General features: G+C 44.3%; 1 protein-coding gene across 1 annotated transcript in view; it reads left to right on the plus strand.

Annotated features, from left to right (window-relative positions):
* LOC115117540 (golgin subfamily B member 1-like) overlaps window positions 1-21,640 on the plus strand; it is a 57,620-nt gene that overhangs the window by 18,156 nt on the left and 17,824 nt on the right. Inside the window, 9 exon segments of the mRNA XM_065012262.1 lie at window positions 2,329-2,479; window positions 5,190-5,305; window positions 5,621-5,720; window positions 6,523-6,656; window positions 8,216-8,325; window positions 8,645-8,813; window positions 8,899-9,003; window positions 9,226-10,594; window positions 10,597-21,332. Coding sequence (XP_064868334.1) covers window positions 2,329-2,479; window positions 5,190-5,305; window positions 5,621-5,720; window positions 6,523-6,656; window positions 8,216-8,325; window positions 8,645-8,813; window positions 8,899-9,003; window positions 9,226-10,594; window positions 10,597-21,332 — 12,990 coding nt within the window.

Here is a 21,640-nt window from a genome sequence, read left to right on the forward strand (position 1 = left end):
ACTGAGGAACAGTAAATGTGGACAGTTATTCTAACATCTACAAAGTGCTGTTGTTGACTCAGGAACAGTAAATGTGGACAGTTATTCTAACATCTACAAAGTGCTGTTGTTGACTCAGGAACAGTAAATGTGGACAGTTATTCTAACATCTACAAAGTGCTGTTGTTGACTCAGGAACAGTAAATGTGGACAGTTATTCTAACATCTACAAAGTGCTGTTGTTGACTGAGGAACAGTAAATGTGGACAGTTATTCTAACATCTACAAAGTGCTGTTGTTGACTCAGGAACAGTAAATGTGGACAGTTATTCTAACATCTACAAAGTGCTGTTGTTGACTGAGGAACAGTAAATGTGAAGTTATTCTAACATCTACAAAGTGCTGTTGTTGACTGGACAGTAAATGTGGACAGTTATTCTAACATCTACAAAGTGCTGTTGTTGACTCAGGAACAGTAAATGTGGACAGTTATTCTAACATCTACAAAGTGCTGTTGTTGACTGAGGAACAGTAAATGTGGACAGTTATTCTAACATCTACAAAGTGCTGTTGTTGACTGAGGAACAGTAAATGTGGACAGTTATTCTAACATCTACAAAGTGCTGTTGTTGACTGAGGAAAATGTGGAGTTATTCTAACATCTACAAAGTGCTGTTGTTGACTGAGGAACAGTAAATTCTTATTCTAACATCTACAAAGTGCTGTTGTTGACTGAGGAACAGTAAATGTGGACAGTTATTCTAACATCTACAAAGTGCTGTTGTTGACTGAGGAACAGTAAATGTGGACAGTTATTCTAACATCTACAAAGTGCTGTTGTTGACTGAGGAACAGTAAATGTGGACAGTTATTCTAACATCTACAAAGTGCTGTTGTTGACTGAGGAACAGTAAATGTGGACAGTTATTCTAACATCTACAAAGTGCTGTTGTTGACTGAGGAACAGTAAACATGTGCTGTTGTTGACAGGAACAGTTATTCTATTCTAACATCTACAAAGTGCTGTTGTTGACTCAGGAACAGTAAATGTGGACAGTTATTCTAACATCTACAAAGTGCTGTTGTTGACTCAGGAACAGTAAACATGGACAGTTATTCTAACATCTACAAAGTGCTGTTGTTGACTGAGGAACAGTAAATGTGGACAGTTATTCTAACATCTACAAAGTGCTGTTGTTGACTGAGGAACAGTAAATGTGGACAGTTATTCTAACATCTACAAAGTGCTGTTGTTGACTGAGGAACAGTAAATGTGGACAGTTATTCTAACATCTACAAAGTGCTGTTGTTGACTCAGGAACAGTAAATGTGGACAGTTATTCTAACATCTACAAAGTGCTGTTGTTGACTGAGGAACAGTAAACGGGACAGTTATTCTAACATCTACAAAGTGCTGTTGTTGACTGAGGAACAGTAAATGTGGACAATTATTCTAACATCTACAAAGTGCTGTTGTTGACTGAGGAACAGTAAATGTGGACAGTTATTCTAACATCTACAAAGTGCTGTTGTTGACTGAGGAACAGTAAATGTGGACAGTTATTCTAACATCTACAAAGTGCTGTTGTTGACTGAGGAACAGTAAATGTGGACAGTTATTCTAACATCTACAAAGTGCTGTTGTTGACTCAGGAACAGTAAATGTGGACAGTTATTCTAACATCTACAAAGTGCTGTTGTTGACTCAGGAACAGTAAATGTGGACAGTTATTCTAACATCTACAAAGTGCTGTTGTTGACTCAGGAACAGTAAATGTGGACAGTTATTCTAACATCTACAAAGTGCTGTTGTTGACTGAGGAACAGTAAATGTGGACAGTTATTCTAACATCTACAAAGTGCTCATCAGAATTCAGTAAGAAGGAGGATTCACGGTGTTTCATCCTAGTTGTATGTTCTGTTCAGATGTATTACCGTAATCTAAATGGGATTTCTCAGCACCGTGGCTGGATGACGTAATCAGGTTACGCACCCAATACATATGGGCCCGGTACTCCACAGCGTCTCCTCCCGCTCCTCCTCCAGATCCGGTACATTCAAAATGATCTGGTAAATGCAAATGCTGCAGATGAAATGTCCGGCGCCTCATTTTCCTCCCAGAAACCCTGCTGGCACCGTACACCAAACACATCTGACACATCTATCCTATTGACCACTTCACTTCTCTGATGGAAAGACACTTGTTCTCAGATGAAATCAAACACCACATTCTCCCATGTTGAGTAAATCCCTGGATGAGAATAAATGTCTTATCTCTGGACCCAATACTTCCTCCACCCCCAAACCAATATCCTGCTTCCCATGTCTTTCTGATCCTACACACACTAGGCCAGCGAGTCAGGTAGCGCCGACGACGCCCAGAGCCAGGTGCTGGACTGGCAGGAGATGGTGTCGGAGGCGGTGACGGCCAGGGACCGTGCCCGCGAGGAAAAGGCCACCATGGCCCTGCGCATGAGCCACATGGAGGAGGAGAGAGAGGGTAAGGGCCCTGCCACCGCTGGTGGGTGATCCACACACACACAGGGCGCACTGGCACTACCACACACCACAGACACTAAACCTCACCTCAGACCCAAATGCAACAGTCATATCACCCAGAAGCCGCTAACCCGCCTCCCTCGATGACACAGAACACAGCTACCACTCCGTCCAAACCTTTTGTTATATACTGTCAAACAGCATACATCTTTTACCCAAGGAAACAGGGAGGAAAGAAAGTGGGAGGGATTTCTAGAGAAGTTATCTGTTAAAGTTCAATGTCTTCTGTTGTTGTTTGAGAGCCCCTCACTGTCCAACTGAGCATGTTTATTTTTTGTTTCATTTTTTCCCCTCCAACCATCCGTCTCCGGCGAGCTTTTCAATCTGGCTCTGCGCCCCCCCCCAACCCCTACCCCATGTCCTCCCCCCTCCTCCTCCGCTCCCTGCTCCTGGGATGGGGGCAGCCAACAAGAACCTGTTTCCCATCAGTTTTGTGCATGCAGGCCCATCCCCCTCAGCAAAAGCCTGTGCCCACTGTACTGTCCTCAGTTTCCCAGGATCCTTTTCACCTCCCCCGGGGTAAACTGGAGGCAGTACAGTGGAGGCCTGTGCTTTTTATTAGTCCCTCTTCCTCCATGTAGTGTTTCTTTCTTTCAGTATCTTCCTCTCTTTTTAAGTTTCCTTCCCTCCCACTTTCCCCTCCCTCTCTCCTTCCTTCCGTCTCTCCCTCCCCCAACTTTCCCTGCCACTGTCGGACTCCGTTGACTTCATAATGACACTGTCCTTGAACTGATCTGCAAAACATATTAACAAAATGACAAGGCTTCAATGGTGGTGGGAAGGCTAACGCTAACACTGGAATTAGGACTAACTGAGGGCGGAGCTTGTATGGAAAAAAGAAATAAACCAATGATCTTCTTTATAAAAAAAGAAAGAAACCAATGATCTTGTTAATAAACCAATCAAAAGAGCCCTAGAAGACTCTCCTCTAATAGAATTGTGAAATATCCTTATTGTTTAATTTATAGAAAAATTAGGCTATATCTAAACCACTAGTAACACTAAAGTGAAAATTCTAGGCTAGAGTTGTGATGTCATTGTGAGCATAGTTACTTGACAGATGATGTGGAGTGGAATTATATAATATACTGACATCATAGCTTGAGTTTTATGTCTTCTAACACACACACACGCGCGCACACTCACACACTGCAAGTGGTGCTGTTTTTCAACACTTTTGTCCTCTCCAATCATCTATCCATCTTTACTAACGCTTGCTAACCTCATTGTTGTCATTTGCCTGTAACGCTGCCACCCTTGCTGCTTTTAGTTGCTGAAGTAGCTAACTGTTGCAATATCTGATTGGTCCATTCCTACTCAAACTTGGTTTCTGGAGCTCATCTTAACATCTAAACAACAACTGGCTGTCAATTAAATATTGTCATGTCCATTCAATGATTGCTCATCACTTAATAAATGATATGGAGTCAATTCCATAAGTTCATTCTGTTAAAGGAGATTCCTTGGAATTCAAGAATCTAAAGAGTCCTCATTGAAAATAAATGACATTTTTATTTTATTCGCTTGGCTACATTGACCACTTTGCACTACCACATTTGCAATCCTTACCCAGTGAAACCCTTCTCTCTGTCACCCAATGAAACCCTTCTCTCTGTCACCCAATGAAACCCTTTTCTCTGTCACTCTTTGCTTTTAGCTAGTCCTCCCCCACCCCTCCCACATCTACCTGATATCACAAAACAGATGGGAATGAGTTTTGTGCAAATTGTTGGCCCTGATTGATCAATTTGACATAAATGTGATTGCTACCCCCTCCCCTTCCCCTTGATGGTCCAATCACTGACTAGTGACCACTGATAATTAAAAATGTAGTGACCACTGATCACAGTCCAATCACAATGTGGGCAGCTTTCAGTCGGAATGGCTGTGACCTCCCTGCTTCCAGTATGCCAAATCAGCATTGAAAATGTTGTTGCAGTACAGTCTCCTTGAGCCGTAAAGACATTGCAGCCGCCCTCCTTCCATCCCCCTCGTGTTTGGTTGCAGCCTGTCTCCCTCCCTATTAGTTGTGCATGGCTTTGACCAGAAACTCTGCTTTTAGGAAAGTCTACACAGCCACGCAACACACACACACACACACACACACACACACACGTATGTAAAGAACACACGCTCATAGGAGTCTGGAGTGCTTTCTCTCCTCTCTGGAGTGAGTCTGCACGTTTCCTTGTGTGCAATGCTGCTGTTGTGTGTTCATCCATTGGGTGAGCGTACCTTTTTGCAGTCTTTCCCTCTTGTCTTTCACCCTCTCTCACTCCTCTCTCCCTATCCATTATCTCTGTCTCACTCCCTGTATCATCTGTCTTTCTTAAACCATCCTCTATCTCTCCATATCTGTCTCTACATCTCTGTCTCCATCCTCTATCTCTCCATCTCTGTCTCCATATCTGTCTCTACATCTCTGTCTCCATCCTCTATCTCTCCATCTCTGTCTCCATCTCTGTCTCCATATCTGTCTCTCCATCTCCGTCTCCATCTCTCCGTCTCCATCTCTCTACCCCCCCTCCTGTAATGCATCTCTGGGGTTCAACTCTGTAACCCAAAAACATCCCCCTCATCGCTCCCTCCCCTCCCCTGTGGCACAAAACTGATTGAGGATGACTGGTTCTTTCCCGGCTGCTCCGATCCAGTGCTGGCCAGCCGGCAGCAGGAGTTGGAGGAGGAGCTGGTGCAGGCCCGGGGTCTCACAGGGCTACATAGGGGAGGCAAGAAAATGGGAGGCACCGCCCACCAACACAGCCTGCAGGTACGGAGTAAAAGGGAGAGGGAGAATGAATGATGGAGGGGAGGTGGCAAGATGGGTGAGTGATTTGGCAGAAGGAGGATGTGGTGAGTTCAGAGCTGGGAAGGAATAAGACCGCAATAATAATAACTCTGAGAGTGTGGTCACATGGTCACGGCCAGCAAGGATACCTGTAGATGATCAGTATAACAAGGGAGATTAAATGTTACTGTAGTTCTGTCTGACGTTAGATTTGTACGCTGTCCTCTGTAACATCCCAGACAAAATGTACTTCAGTCACTGGACTAAAATGAGTATTGTCACCCCACCCCCACACAGGAGGACTTTGAGTTTGATGGCAAGCAGGCGTTCCACCAGGACCCACACAGTGGCGGATCTGAGAGCACCACCCCGATGGAGGAGGGGGAGAACATGGGAGGTTGGTGGCCTGAGTACACTTCCCCCAACACAGGTGTGAGACCCACTAGACAATTTACGCTGGCATGCACGTTGTCGCTTTTTGTGCATTTGTCACCCAGCCACCACCATTTTGGGAGCTTGAGATGTTGTAGTCATTTGGGTTGTTTTTTTGTCATTCTGTCAACGTAGGCCTAACACTCCTCTGCCGTTTTGGGGGTTTTACATGTGGGTGTTTGTTCTCCCTCCAGTCTAACACATTCAACCCCAGAGTGGATCCATTCCCTAAGGGTGACTCATCTGTGGGCTTTTGTGTTATCTCATCACAAGTTGAGGTGGTTATTATTTCAACATGTGCATGTTGGTTGAACTGGCTAGTATTTGGCTCGCTACGATGTTGGTCCATGTGGAATGCATTGAACTCTTGTCAGTTCATATGAATTTAGGTGGAGAGTTTCCCCTGTCCGTGGTAAGTGTTTGGCCCTGTCTGTTCTTCTTTTTCCTCTTATCTCTCCTTGTGTTTGACACATTCACTGTGTTGAAAGGTTCATGGTTTTTAATGGGACAAAAAATAGAAATAAATGTCCAAAAACCGGTGACCTTGCATGGGGCAAGTAGCAGGCCAACTATCATAAACATTGTAATCCATCACAACAATATGTTTGCATGGACATGTTTCAGTTGTGACTGTATAAAGGGCTGTTTCTATGATTACAATTTGCATCCATTTTCGCTAACTATTGTTGATCATGATAGATAACTACCAGATTTCTCAACCATTGAGTTGATTTTTCTCTTTCTTGTCTATGCGACTGCCCTTGCAGGTGGCCTGCGGTCGGTAGTGGAGGAGTTGGAGCTGGAGAGGAACCAGCTGCAGGAACAGATCCTAGGACTGGAGGACCGCTGTCAGGACCTTGAGGACCGGCTGCAGCTGCAGGCTCGCATCGAGTCCCTACAGGTAAACTCTCACGTCTCACAGACCTGGTTGGACACTTATCTCACGCCTTGTAGAGCTATCAGAACCACATGCACCTTGCAGAATGCCACACTGTACCAAGATAGCCTACATAAAGACACTTAAACTTTTTTACTCGGGCCCCCGTTCCAGCATTGGGGGAACATCCCACGTCTGTTTCTATTGGCACAAGCACTGTTCATGACACAAACTGCTCATACATTTTGCAGGTTTAAAGCTTATTTCCTGAAATTCTACACATTCGGTCATGGGTTGTAGAGAAAATGTTGCAATTTTAAAGCTAATTTACTTGCAGTTATATACATTCTGCCATGTCTAATGTGTATTCATGTAATATTTGAGTGACTCGAACATTACTACAAAATCTGTGCTAAAACATTAGCTGACATTTGCTAGTTGATCTGGACATTTCTGACAAGTTATAAATAGATCTCCAAAGTATACAATGACCGACATGACAAGAGGAATGCTGATAATTTACTACCCAATTCGAAATGTCCCCTTGTCCATTCTATAATTACAACTTTCAAGAGTAAGTTGATAGCTGAACTGAGTTCCCTAAAAATAATATATACAAATAAAAAAATGTTGGGGTGGGGAACCCCACAGTTTAGGAACCCCACTGTTTAGGAACCACTGACTTAAGGGACCTTTCTTTCTCCCCTCTCACACTTCCATACCACTCACCATACATTACCCTCTTATACCCTCCTATACCTCCTGGTCTGTTAATAAAAAGAAGCACATAACTGACTTTGGGGTTTACTTACCTGTGCCAGTTCCTGAGGTTGTGGAAATCTAACCCCTTTATATTGTAACTTTGTCAGCTGCTCCCATTATCAACATTTTGCATCTTATAAGTTCTCCTTTGTGTTTGGGAGTTTGTTTTGCCTTTGCTTTTGGATTGACTTTTTACTGAATTCATTTGTACTATTCAGTTCATTGCATGTTTCCTCCCGAGGACTAGGATTTTGTAACAGACCCCTCTAACACAGGTGACGTTTGATGTAGATGAAGAAAGGCGTCCATTTTGGGTTTCCCAGGTGTGTTAGTGTTTGTGTGCGCTAGAGAGAGCACCTCCGGCGGTGAAGGCTAATCCTTTGGCTTGTTTGTTTTGGCTTGTTTGTTCTGTGTTCACGGCTTGTGATCAGTCTTCTAATACGTGAGTGCTATGTTGAGCATATTTTGGCCACAAATTCACTCGGTGTGGAGAACAAACTCACTTGGTTGGTTAATTCTTCAACCATCATATAAGGAGCATACAAAAGTATATAACAATTCTAATCAGGCCAAGTTCAAAGCATTTTTTTACCCAAAGAAAGGCCAAATAGATCATAGAAATGATACTAAGCCAAAATGTCCTGAAAGCTGAAATGTTCCTTTTATGCCGTGTTGTTTGGACTAACCCTAACACTGCACATAGAAGAAAGAGAGTAGTATTTTGGGTCAATATGTGTGCAGTGAGATGGAGTGAGCTTCCTACCTGCTTTACTCTGAGCCTTTCTTCAAACCATGTTAAACCTTCCCTCTCCTCCCCACAGAATGACTCGGAGAGACTACAGGGTCAGCTGGCCAGCCTTCGGAGCCAGCAGAGCAGGGATGCAGAGAAACACCATCTCCTGGTCACCAGCCTCAACGACCAGCTCAAAGGGTAACCCCACACAATTCAAAAAAGGTCACAGGTCACACACAACTGGTAAACTGGTTCATTTCCCAAATTTGTATCCAGTGCCAGTTACTAATTTAAGGGTAAAAGGAATGTAAGGTTTTTGTACTGAAATGTTTGGCTCCATGCATCTAACTGCAGTCATATGCAAGTTACTAATAAACAAATACCATCAAGTATGGGTGAAGTTGTGCACTGATGATGATCATGTGTTTGTGCTATTTTGCATTGGAGAATGTAAGATTATCACCATGTCCTCATTTGTAACCTTTAAAACATCTCCTTTCTCTTTGATGCCTTTTAGACTGAGTGACACCCAAGAGTGTCTCGAAACTTCTCTTATAGAGAAGGAGAACACATTAGTCAAGACCTCTGAGAAACTGGAGCTCATCGACAGCCTCCGAGATTCTTTAATGGAAAAGGAGGCGCAGCACAAAGAGGTCGCCGACAAGCTGCTTCAATCTGAGAACCATGTAAGTACAGTAGCCTGTTTTGGCGATCAATTAATAGTCAAATCTGTTTTATAGTAAGTCATGACACCTTCTTTTCTTCTTTCAGTTCACTGAAGTTTCCACAAAATGCAGTACCTTTGAAAAACAGTGTTCAGAACTGAAGACATCGGTTGCAGATCTCACACATAAGCTGAGTGTGCTTAAAGAGAAGGTAAGGTTTTCGGGATATGACTACCATGGCTTAATTACTGTGATGAAATATTAATATTCATTGGAATTCAGGTTAGAGTTTTTGCATATAAGAAACCTTATCTCAGATGTAATAGTTTAGGCGAACTATTACCTTCACACTCATTAAATGGCAGTGATATTGACAGCACTTTAGGAGATTTCTTCCTCCAGTAACATATTTGTATTTTTTCCAAACCCATAGACACTGAAACAAGAGGCCACAATAAACACTCTTCAAAATGACCTGGATCAGACAAACGATGAACTGGACAAGTTGAACACCACCCATCTCGAAGAAAGGTCTCAGCTGATCCACAACCTTCAAAGCTGTGAACGGGAGATTGATAACCTCAGAGATGTCCTCTCAGACAAGGACAAGGAGATCTTAGCCCTCTCGGGCAACATTGCAGAGTACGCAGAGCAGATCATGGTGCTGAAGCAGGAGATCAAGCACAAGGAGGAGGACCTGGTTCGCATCGAGACCGCCCTCACCAAATCGGAGCGGGAGGCACAGATCATCAGAGACTCTCAGAACTCGGACCAGCAGGCTCTGTACACCAAGACAGCAGAGCTGGTGGAACAGCTGAAGGATGCAGAGACTGAGCTGAGCAAGGCCAAAGAGGAGAAGGAGTCGAGGACAGTAGAGGTGGAGGAGCTGAGGAAGCAAGTGGAAGAGGACAAGCGGACCATCCTGGAACTTCGAGGGGAGATCCAGCAGCACAACGTGGGCCATCGTAATCATCTCTTAGAGTGCGAAACTCAGATCTCTTCACTGAAGGAGCATGTGACTGTTGCTTCCCAGAAACTACAGGAGTCCGAGGGTCTCGTCTCTCAGTTGAGGGAAGCAAGTACATCCAGCAAGACACTGAAAGACCAGCTCCAGGACAAGGAGCAGACGTATGAGAAAGAACTCAAATCGGTCAAGGAGGAACGGAACGAGCTTAACGCAGAGGTGTCCAAACACAATGATGACCTTAAGACCCTGTCCAACCAGCTAGAGAAGCAGACAGAGTGTCAGGTACAGTTGAAAAAAGAGATGCAAGAAAAACTGGAGACAATATCCTCTCTTGAGGAAAAACTCAGGGCCATCCAGGAAGAGGCCGAAGTAGAGCAACAGAAATTTAACACAGAACTGCAAGTCAGAGATTCTGAAAAGGAGAAGTTGGCGAAAGACCTGCAGGTTAAATTGGAAAATATCTCAAATATGAAGAAGCTCTTGAAAAACATGAAGACTGAAAAACAACAACTGCAAGCTGACCTGAAGGAGAAGGCAGATGAACTTAAGTCTCAAAAGCAGCTTGCAGATGAGCTTAATAAAACATCTACGGCAGCTCTTGAACTTAACAGCAGTTTGAACTCTCAAAAAAAGGGCCTCAGAGAGGAGAATCAGAGATTGCAACAGGATGTAGCTGGAAAGCAGAAATCCATTTCAGAGATGACAGATGAAAGGGATTCTCTGAGAAACAAAGTCTCTGACTTTGAAACACAGCATTCAGAAAACAGAAAAGTCATTGAAGGGCTTCTGAAAGACAAGGAGGAGCTGAGTGTTAGAGCCAATGAACTGAACAGGGTCCTGAGCAAAATAAACAGTCCATTTCCGAGAGTCTATTTGAGAAAACAAATGAATGTATTCTTCTAACTAAAACACTCAGGGAAAGGGAGGAGACAGTTGCCCGTTTACAGGTGCAAATTGACAGTTTGAACACTCAAGTGGAGCAGTTCCATCACAACATTGCTGAAAAAGAGAAGTTTGTCACTGATCAAAACTCACAAGTAGAGGCACAGCAGAGCCAGCTGTCGCAACTCCAGGAAACAATGTATTTACTGCAGGAGCAGGAGACTGCCCTGAAAACTGGGCTCACGGAGAAAGACACCGTATTGCAGCAGAAATCAGATGAGTGTAGCTCTTTACAGAATAAACTTGGGCAGCAGAAAAAGCTTCTATCCAAGCTACAGGGTGAGACTAAATCACTTAAAGGACAATGCTCACAACTGACCCAGTGTCTGGAAGAAAAAGAAGAGACCTTCAGACAAATGACACAGGACTGTGAAAACCACAAAGACGAGCTTAACAAGAGGAATGAGTCATTGAAGTCACTAAGCAGTCAGCTTGGTGTCATGAACGAGAGCAGTGCGCAGTTGGAGTCTGAAAATACAGAACTGAAGGCCACTCTGGAGAACCACGCAGCAGAAAACAACAAGCTGAGGCATGAGATGGAACAGAGGCAAGCTGAGGTGGTTGGCCTCCACAGTCACATCCAGGCACTGAGTGAGCAAAACCAACAACTCCGAGCTGCTTATGAGATCAGAGATCAGGAACTTGCCCAGCAAATGCACGTTGCATCTGAGCTTGATAGAAGGGTAAATGTGACTCTTGAGCAGAACACAAACCTGTGCTCACAACTGAACAGTCTGACAGAGGAGAAGCAGATACTGCAACAGGAATTAGCTGTACAGTCAGAGTCCATTTCTGAATTAAGCAAGGAGAAGAACTTACTTCAAGATAAACTTTCCAATTTTGAAATGCAACATTCAGAAAACTGCAAAATGATTGAAGGGCTACTGAAAGACAAAACGGAGCTCAGTGTAGCAGTAGAGGAACTCAACAAGGTCCTAGAGCAAAACAAACAGACTGTTTCAGAGAGTTTGCTGGACAAAACAAATAAATGTACTAATCTCACCAAATTGCTTAGAGAGAGTGAAGAGGCACTTGCACATTCACAAGACCAAGTTGACAGCTTGAACACCCAACTTGATCAACTGAACAACAACATAACCGAAAAAGAGAAGACTATCAGAAATCAAAACTCACAATTAGAGGCCCAGCAGAGAGAGTTGTCGCAACTCCAGGAGACATTGGCTTTATTACAGGAGCAGGGGACCGCACTGAAATCTGGGCTCACAGAGAAAGACACCATGTTGCAGCAGAAAGCAGAGGAGTGGAGCTCTTTACAGAATAAACTTAATCAACTGCAGGGCGAGACTAAATCACTTAAAGGACAATGCTCACAACTGACTCAGCATCTGGAAGAAAAAGAAGAGACCTTCAGACAAATGACACAGGACTGTGAAAACCACAAAGCCGAGCTGAACCAGAGGAACGAGTCAATGAAGTCACTAAGCAGTCAGCTTGGTGTCATAAACGAGAGCAGTGTGAAGTTGGAGTCTGAAAATACAGAGCTGAAGACCACTCTGGAGAACCACGCAGCAGAAAACAAGAAGCTAAGGGAAGAGATGGAACAGAGGCAAACTGAGATATTAGATCTTAGGGACAACATCCAAGCATTGAATGAACAGAATGTCAGACTAAAAACCGAACTCAAAAACTCTGTCACAGAGGCATCCAAGAAACTTGAAGAGATTTCAGTTCTCAAGGCAGAGATTTCTAACAGGGACAGTTATGTGTCTAATTTAACAAAGCAACTGACAGCAGCCTGCTCGGACAGGGATAGCTTAGGTTTGAATTTGCAGCAGAGATGTGAGTCCCTAAAACAGCAGGAGATGTTTATTAAGCAGTTGCAAACTAAGTCAGTAGAGGGTGAGGGTCAGATGAGCCAGGCCATCACTGAGCTGCAGACACAAGCTCAGAGTCTTCAGAAAAGCCTTCAAGACAAAAATCTTTCGCTGCATGAGGCGGAAAAACAGCTGAGTCTACTCAGAGAGAAGTTCACCTTAGAATCGGAGGATTTCAAAACCCAGCTGAATTCAAGTGCGGAAACAATGAAACAGCTTCAGGATGATCTGCGTAATGCGGTGGAACAGAGTAATCAGCTCAGTGGGAGGCTTGAAGAACAAGAGGCACAGCTTAAGCAGAAAGGTGATGATTATGTGAGTTTAAGGACATATGTTTCAGAGCTGGAGGATTCCACCACACAGCTCAGAGGTCAAGTTGACAGCCTGACCTCTGAGTCATTCCTGTTAAAAGAGACCCTGAAAGAGAAAGTCAGGTTCATCCTTGAGGTACAAAGCACCTCCTCAGCTGTTAGCGAAAGCCTAAATTCAAAACTCAAAACCAAAGATACAGAATGTGAGAGCTTAAAAGAGCAGCTTTCGTACCTCCAAGAGTCCGTTTTAAAGTTCAATACCAAAGATGCAGAATGTGAGAGCTTAAAAGAGCAGCTTTCACATCTCCAAGAGTCTGTTTCAAAGCTCAATAGTAGCCTCAGTGCCCAGTCCTCTGAAGTGGCACGACTTCAACAAGCCTTAGAGGAAAGAGGGACTGCCGTTATGGACCAGTCAAAGGCCCTTCAGGAGCTGCAGAGAAGGGCAGATGAAGCAGCCCTCTTCAAAACCCAGTTCATGGAGAGCACAGAGTTGGTGTCACAACTGCAGGATCAGATTCAGGAACTCTCCACTAAGTCTGCAAGCCTCAGCCAGTCGGCAGAGGCGAACCAAAGTGCCTTTGTAAATCTTCAGGAGAAGTATGCTACTCATTTAGAGGAGCTCCAGGAAGCTCGGACAATGCTTTCTCAAAGGGCCGAGGAGATGTCCAGTCTTAACAAGTCCCTCAGTGAAAGCAACAGCACAGTTCAGGCAGCAGAAAGCACCATAGAGGTGCTGAGGAATGAGTCTTCCTTGCTACGTCAAGACCTTCGGCAAATCCAAACACTGAATGTCGACCTTTCAAAACAAAAGGAAGACGCCCTTGCTACCCATCAAAGGAGCACCTCAACATTCACTGTCGAAATTGAGAGACTAAAATCTCAGTATTTGCATGTGGCTGCTCAGGTAAATGCACTGACAGAAAATCTTGAGCAGAGAGAGATGTCTCTTCATGCCATTAACAGTCAGTACACAGCCCAGGTGAAACAGGCAGAGCACGTAGTGTCAGAAATGCAGAAACTAGAAGAGCAAAATAAGAAGCTAAGAGAGGAGATAGCTCTGTCAAAGCAAGAAAATCAACAGTGGCTGGATGCAGCAATCAGTGAAAAAGAACGTCTGCAGCAAGAAGTTCAGAAACTCATCCTTGAGAGAGATGAACACGGCAAGAGCTACAGCAGCCAGATACAAACAATGCAGGAGCAGTTGCATCTCCAAAAGCAGCAGCAATCCAGCAGCATGAATGAAGTCATGGAGAAAATGGTGGCTGAGAAGGAAAGACTACAGGTTGAGGTTAGTGTCAAAGGTGAAGAAATCACCGGATTGAAATCAGACATTCAAAAGATAGGGCAAACTCTTCAGGACTCTGAGAAGGAGTGGCTATCGGTCCTGGATAGAGAGACGCAGGATAAATATCTCATTGCGGAGCAGTTGAAAAGTGTTGAAAATGAAATTAAGTCAAAAGATTTTAAAGTTCAAGCATTGAAACAAGACCTAGATAGTTTGCATGAAAAGTTGGCAGAGGCAGCAACAGCAATTAGACAGGGTTCAGATCTGCTTAAAGCGAAAGAGGTAGAGGCATCCACATCCAGGGTTCAGACTGAAAACATCTTAGTATCTGTTAAGGAAAAAGACGAGCATAATATTGAATTGAGGCAGGCTCTTCAAGATATGGAAAGTGAGTTAAGACAATTAGAGGTCAGCAAAGAGTGTTCTGACAAAGATTTGTCTGTATTGTCACTAACCATGTCTGATAGATTAGTTGCTTTAGAGGAGGAAAATGTCTCCCTACAGACTATGCTCAAACAGTTGAGAGAAAGACATCAGTGTGAGGTAGATTCTTTGAGGTGTGAATTAAATGAAGTTTCGGAATTGTTGAAACGGACAGAGTGTGCCCTTAACGATAAAGAAATGTGCTATCAAGGTAAGAATCAACAGAATGTTTTATTTCAAGAAAATATACAGCACCTTCATGCACAGCTCCAAACTGAGACTGAACATCTGAGAGAGGCAGGTATTAAACAGACAGCTCTACTTAGTGACATCCAAACGAAAGATGAGCAGGTCAGCTGCATGACCATCCAAATAAGTCACCAGAAGGAATTGCTAGCAGGTCTCAGTCAACAGTTGAGGGAGAAAGATGCTTCAGTAGCACAGGTAATTGAATCCGCCTCAAACGAAAGAAGGAAATACGCAGAGGAAAATAGTCATTTCCTCTCACAGCTGGAAAGCTTGGAAAATGCACAAAGTAGCTCTGTGAAACAGCTTGAACATGTGTTCTTGCAACTAGAAGAGAGCAAAGCTCATCTGTCACGCTCTCAAAGTCAACTTGAGACCAAGGATTTGGAGAATGGAGATTTGGTTAAAGAAAAGGATCATCTCAACACTCAGCTCACTAAGTTAACCAAAGAAAAAGAGGTCTTGAAAAAGAAGCTCCAAGCTGCTCTGGTTGTAAGGAAAGAACTATTGAAGAAGCTAGAGGAGCGTGAACATCAAATAGAGCAGAATGTGAATAAAGGAATTGAGATTTCAGGCTTACAGGATAGGTTGCAAGAACTCACTTTACAAGCTCAAGCTACTACAAAAGAGCATGAAGACATTGTTGCAGATATTAAACGGCAAGTTAATCAGAAAGAGGGTGAACTCCTAGAACTGGCCAAGGTCTTAACAGTGCGAGACAGTCTTGTAGAACATTTTGAAATAAATATGCAAACTTTGCAAGCGAAACTAGATGAACAAGAAGCAAGTTTGACAACAGCTCTGCATAATCTCAATGAAAAGAGCATCATCATTGATCAACTTAATTCCATCATCTCTGAGAAAGACGAGGCTTTTGAACAGGAGAGAAGTGGTATGATGCTGAGGTTAGAGAAGCTTCAAGAGGATATGAGAAAGAGTGAGGAGAGTTTGAAGGAGGACATGTCAAGCTCCAGTGCGACAGCTGTTGACATTGAAAACGAGTTAACGAAGGTGAAGCAAGAAAAGGCAATGATGCAGAAAAAGGCTCAAGCTGCTTTACTGGCACGAAAAGAGACTATAAAGAAGTCTCAAGAAAGTGAGAAGAAGTACACCCAAGAGCTTTCAGAATTAAAAGATGATTATAAAGCACTCCTGGAACAACACTGTCAGCAGACCAATGACCTTAATGCTGTCCAGTTAAGTTACGACCAGAAGGTCAAGAAATTTGAAGAAATCAGTCAGGCCTCAGTCTCTCAGCTAGGTGAATTGGAGACCCTAAGACTGCTTGTACAGGAACGGGATAAAACTCTTCAAGACCTCAACATATCCCTATCAGAGAGGGAGAGTCAAGTCCATGCCTCATCATATCAAGCAGAGCTAGAAACCCTTCACTTCAAACTGGAAAGCATGTCCTCTGAGTTGGCAAATAAGGACGAGGTTCTCATAGCACTGGAACAGAAGTCCAAAGCATTATCTGAGCGAATGAGCTGCACAGAAAGTCAACTTGAAAAAGCCCATGCAGAGATAAAGGAGAGGATGGAAGAGCTCGCAAGACAGCAACAAGCAGTGGAGATGGCCGAGCAGCAGCACCAGCAGGAAAAACAAACTATGGTAGATGACCACCTGGTGCTGCAGAACCAGTTGGGCGCATTACAAGCCACAGTGGAGGAGCTAAAACACACATTAGAAGCACTTGTTGGTGAGAAAGAATCCCAGTCGCACAAATTTATAAGTGAAAGCAAAGAACTAATAGAGGACAGGGCTCGAATGAAAGGAGAGCTGGAGAATGCACTCACTACCATCGCCCAGCAATCGTCTGAACTTCAAATCCTCCAAAACACTTGGGCTGAAACTCAACAGCAACTCGGTGAAGAAAAGGAACAGCTAAAAGTGGAGCTTGAAAAAGCACAGTCCCATTCTGCAGAGTCCCAGGCTGAAATGGAAAGTCTTAAGCTGCACATGGAATCACTACAGCAAGAAAAAGAAAGCGCCTTCATGGTCATAGAACAATTAAACTGTGAAGTTGCCATGCTGGATGCTCAGCTAAAGGAAGCTGGAAAAGTACATGAGGAGCTTCTTCAAAAGATACCTGGTTTGCAGGATAAATCCTCTGAACAGATTGGGGTAATTGGGAAGGAGGTCCAGTATCTTAAGATATCCCCTGGAGAACATGAGATGAGTCTCAAGGAAAGAGATGATGCCCTGGTGATTTCTCAGTCTCTGGCCACGGAAAAGGAAGAGCTTATTGCTGCCTTGGAACAGCAACTGCAGCGGCAGATTCACCTTCACGAAGTTGCCATGGAAAAGATGAGGACTGAAGTTGATGAGCTTCAGCAGAGGTCTCAAGAAGATGCCAGCAAAACAAAGGATCAGGGCAACCAAAGCAAAACAGCACTTCTCACCAGGAAGCTTCAAGCAGCCTTAGTTTCCAGGAAAGAAATCTTGAAAGATAATAGCTCTCTGAAGGAACAAATGCGTATACTCTCAGCTAAAAATGAAGAAATTGGGGCATCATCCACTGTACTGGAAATGTCTGTTGCCAAGTTGAAACAACAAAAAGAGGACCTGGAGAGTTCTGTATCATCCCTGAGCAGGGAGAAAGAGAAGCTCATTGCCGAGGTTGATCGCATCCTCAATGATAATTACAATTTATCTGCAGCCTGTGAAAGCCTCAAACTCACCATAGAAAATATCACCCAACAGAAACAGGCATTTTCGTGTCAGCTTGAGTCCCTGAAAGACTCGCAGACGGATGAGTTGTCGGAGTGGAAATCTAAGCACACAGAGCTGAAACAGGAGTATGAGTCACTTTTACAAGCGTACGAGAATGTCAGTAGCGAAATGGACAAGATGAGACAACTATTGGAGGGGGCAAGAAGAGAGAGACAAGAAGCGCTCGTTAAAGCACACAAATCTGAAGCTGAGAGGGAGAATCTGGAGAAACAAGTTGGGGAGATGGAGGATGAAAATGAGAAAATTAAAGAGAAGATGAGAAAGTTTACTAAGGCGAAGCAGCTGAAAATGGAAGAGCTGGAGGAGGAGAATAAACAAATCAGAATAGACTTGCTAGAGTTTGATGATAAGCAGAAAGCCACAGTTGAAGAGTTGACTATTAAAAACAACCACTTGGAAGCAGAGATCCACAGCCTTGTAGAGTCCTCAAAAGCACTCAGAAGGAAGCTAACAGAGATTCAGCTCAACAATGGCAGTCTGGCAGAGGCACTCAAAGAAGCAACCTGTTCATTAGAAAAGTGGCCCACCGAATCAAAAGCATGTGAGCAAAACATGCAGCTTAAACTAGATGATGCACTCATTTTGAATAATTCACTGACTGCCCAGATTGAGTCACAGAAGACAGAACTTGCTTCCCAACAGGAAATCAATAAATTAATGCAAAAGGGGAAAGAAACTCTCTCTGAAAGACTTAAACAAATGCCGAATATGCATGAAAAGGAATTGGGAGAAAAAGACGATGCAATCTCAGAGCTCCAAGAAATGATCAACAGACACAGCCAAGAGACCACCAGCCTAAATGAGAAGGTCAGGATCTTGGAGGACGACAAGTCTATATTACAAGAGGAGCTTGAAAATGTCCAAGAGATCTCGGACAAAGTAAAAAATGAGAATGAATATTTGGAGATAGTGATCCTCAAAAACGCTGAAAGAATTGATGAACTGACAGAGACAGTCAATGTTCTCCAAGCCCAGAACACACAGCTCTCCTCTCAATTGACTGAGAGCAAAGAGAAGGCTACTCAGGTTTGCCAGGAGAAGGAGGAACAGCAGCTGAAGTTGGTTAAGGAGTTTGAGGAGAAACTCAAAATGTTCCAGAGAGGCAATGAGGGCTCCAGAAATATAAAGAAGGAGCTACAGGAACTGCTGAAAGAAAAACATCATGAAATCAATCATTTGCAACATGACTCCATCAAATACCAGGAGCTGATCTTAGACCTAGAAAGGTCTCTGAAGGCTTCAGAGTCAGCGCATGAACAGGTGGAGAAGGAGCTGAGGGAAATGACAGAGAGGATATCTTGTCTAGAAGAAGGGAGGAGGCATCTTGAAGCTGAGCTTACCACACACAAGAACCTTCTCAATGAGGCAAAGAAAGATTTGACAAACATTAGCTCTGAAAAAGACCAATTGGTTGAGGTAGTATCAGAAAAGAACAATCAATCAGAATGTCAGGTCATGGAAAGAACTAAAGCACTACAGCATGTAGCTGAGCAGCAAAAGAGTATTTTCATGGAGAGGGAGGTAATTTTACAGCAACATATAGAGGAACTTCTGGGTTCCAAGGAGAAGGAGAGTCAGGTAGTTTTAGAATTGAAGAGGAAAATAGATTCTCAAGATTTACAGATGAATACTCTGAAGAGAGAGGCTGACACTAATTTGTCTAAGTTAGCAGCCCTGTCCTCTAGTCCTCAGGGTACCGATGCTGTGAAACAGTGGAATGATATGTTCCTAAATACCTTGCATGAGAAGGACAGCCAGCTTCTAGAACAGGGCTTTGTCATAACGAGATTCCTTGAAGACATTCGAGTGAAGGAGAAGGAGATGACTGAACTGCAAGTAACCAAGTCGAGGCTTGAAAGGACACTTGGTGATTACACAGTAGCTGCCACAGCTCAGCAGAGGCAGTTGTTTATAATGGGTGCCAGCAATAGAGAGCTTAACGAAACCGTGGAGCTCCTGAATCATCAGTTGCAGGAACTGAGTGACCAGGTTGAGAGATTAGAACAGGATAGGAGTGCACTCAACAGACATCTCACTGGCAGTGTAGATTCCACATCTAAAATGGAGTTTGATCTCCAGCAGCTGGAAAATACACTCTTAGACACAGAGTCCCAGCTACTCCTCTCGCAGTCTCACAGTGACATGCTTCAGGTTGATGTTGAGAAACAGGAGGCCATTTCACTGCACCTGAAGTCACTCCTGCAGAACAAAGATGCAGAAATCTCCTCTCTGCTGTCCTCCAGAGATGGACAGATGTCTGGGTATCTAGAACAGCTGCAAGCCAATCACCGTGCCCAGGTTGAAGGCTACGAGGACAGACTAACTGCCTTGTACTATGAAAGGGAGAAAGCTGACAAGGAGTTCAGAAGGCTGGAGAACAAAGTCAAATCCCTTCAAATGAAAGTTGACAAGTCCATTCAGGAAAAGGAAAAAATGGCAGCTCAGATGGAAACATTCAGGAACTCCATGGTCTCCTTGCAGACAGAGAGAGAGCGTTTGATGTCAGAATATAGAATGTCTGAGGCAAGGAATCAGACTGTAATGAAAGGCAAGGAGGGGTCGGCTGACGGAGACCTCAGTGCAACCAAGGGCCTTAAACACGAGATTAGGACTCTCCTTCATCAGATGGATGATCTGAACTCTGAAAATGCCATGCTCAGGGCACAGCTGATCAGATATAGAGAAGACTTGAATCAGGTCCTGTCCTTGAAGGACAGCCAGTTGAAAGAGTTGCTCAGGAAGCAGCAAGATGCCATCAAAAACCTGGAAAACCAAAAAGCCACAGCTGAAAAGCAGAACCGGAAGACCCTTCTGGAACTCGAGAGGGAAGGAGAGGCAAGCGATTCCTTAAAAGCTGCGAATTCCAAACTTCAAACACAGGTCACTGATCTGGAAGCTAACATATTGGCCCTGAATAAGGGAATGCAAGAAACAAATAAAGGAAAAGTGATTGGTGACTTGCAGCATGCCGTGGCAGCCAAATCTGCGGAATGTAACGACCTCCAGCAAAAACTGTTTGCTCAGAAAGTTGCAGCGGATGACAGGAAAGGCAGCCTACAGCTCCTGGAGCGTGAGACTGAGAAGAAACTGGGAGAGGCAGAGGACAAGTACAACAGCGAGCTCGATGCCTTTGAACAAGAAGTCGAACTGATGAGAAACGAGAAGGAGACCGCTGACCAGAGGGTTGCTGAGCTGGCCAGGGACCTGATGCAAGCTGAGAAGCTGCTGTCCGATGCTAGAGTCCAAAGCACGGACCTGAAGTCTCAGAACGAGTCTCTGGGTAAAGCCATGGCCGCCTTGCAGAACGACCGCGACCAGCTCATCGAGGACTTCAAGATCCTTCGGAACCGATATGACGAGGAGCTCCGAGAGACCCAGGGGGCCATGACCAAGGTGGAGAGACATCTAGGCGACACAACCTCGGAGCTGGCCACCTTGGCGAAAGAGAGACACATACTGGTACAGAAACTCTCTGCTCTAGAGAGCAAAGATGCTCCCTCCCAGCTCACTTCACTGGTAGACGAGCTGTCTGTGGCCTTGTCAGAGAAGGAAGGGCAGCTCCAACGGGTTTCCCTGGAAAACGACACGTATAGCAGTAAGGTATCGGCTTTCTCTAGGTCCATGGCCAGCCTCCAAGATGACCGAGACCGGCTGATGGAGGAGCTGGCTGGGGCAAAGAGGGCATTCGAGTCCAGGCAAGGATTAGGTCCAGAGGTAGTAGACATCGCCAACACAGGGGAGTCAAATAGCCATAGAAGCAGTGGTATTCAGGCCCTTCAGACTGGGAGAGATGGGCTGGTAAGTCACCAGTTGTGACTCAAGCTTGTTGTTTGGTTGTCATTTGGTTGTGTTTTGGTTTAGGCTGTGAGTGTGAACTTCCTGACAGCATGCAGGGGACCAGTCAAAAAGCTAATCTACCTGTCATGGCTTTGGTGTGTGAACTTCCTGACAGCATGCAGGGGACCAGTCAAAAAGCTAATGTACCTGTCATGGCTTTGGTGTGTGAACTTCCTGACAGCATGCAGGGGACCAGTCAAAAAGCTAATCTACCTGTCATGGCTTTGGTGTGTGAACTTCCTGACAGCATGCAGGGGACCAGTCAAAAA

The sequence above is a fragment of the Oncorhynchus nerka genome, linkage group LG27 (genome assembly GCF_034236695.1).
Source record: "Oncorhynchus nerka isolate Pitt River linkage group LG27, Oner_Uvic_2.0, whole genome shotgun sequence".
In the NCBI taxonomy this organism is placed as follows: domain Eukaryota; kingdom Metazoa; phylum Chordata; class Actinopteri; order Salmoniformes; family Salmonidae; genus Oncorhynchus; species Oncorhynchus nerka.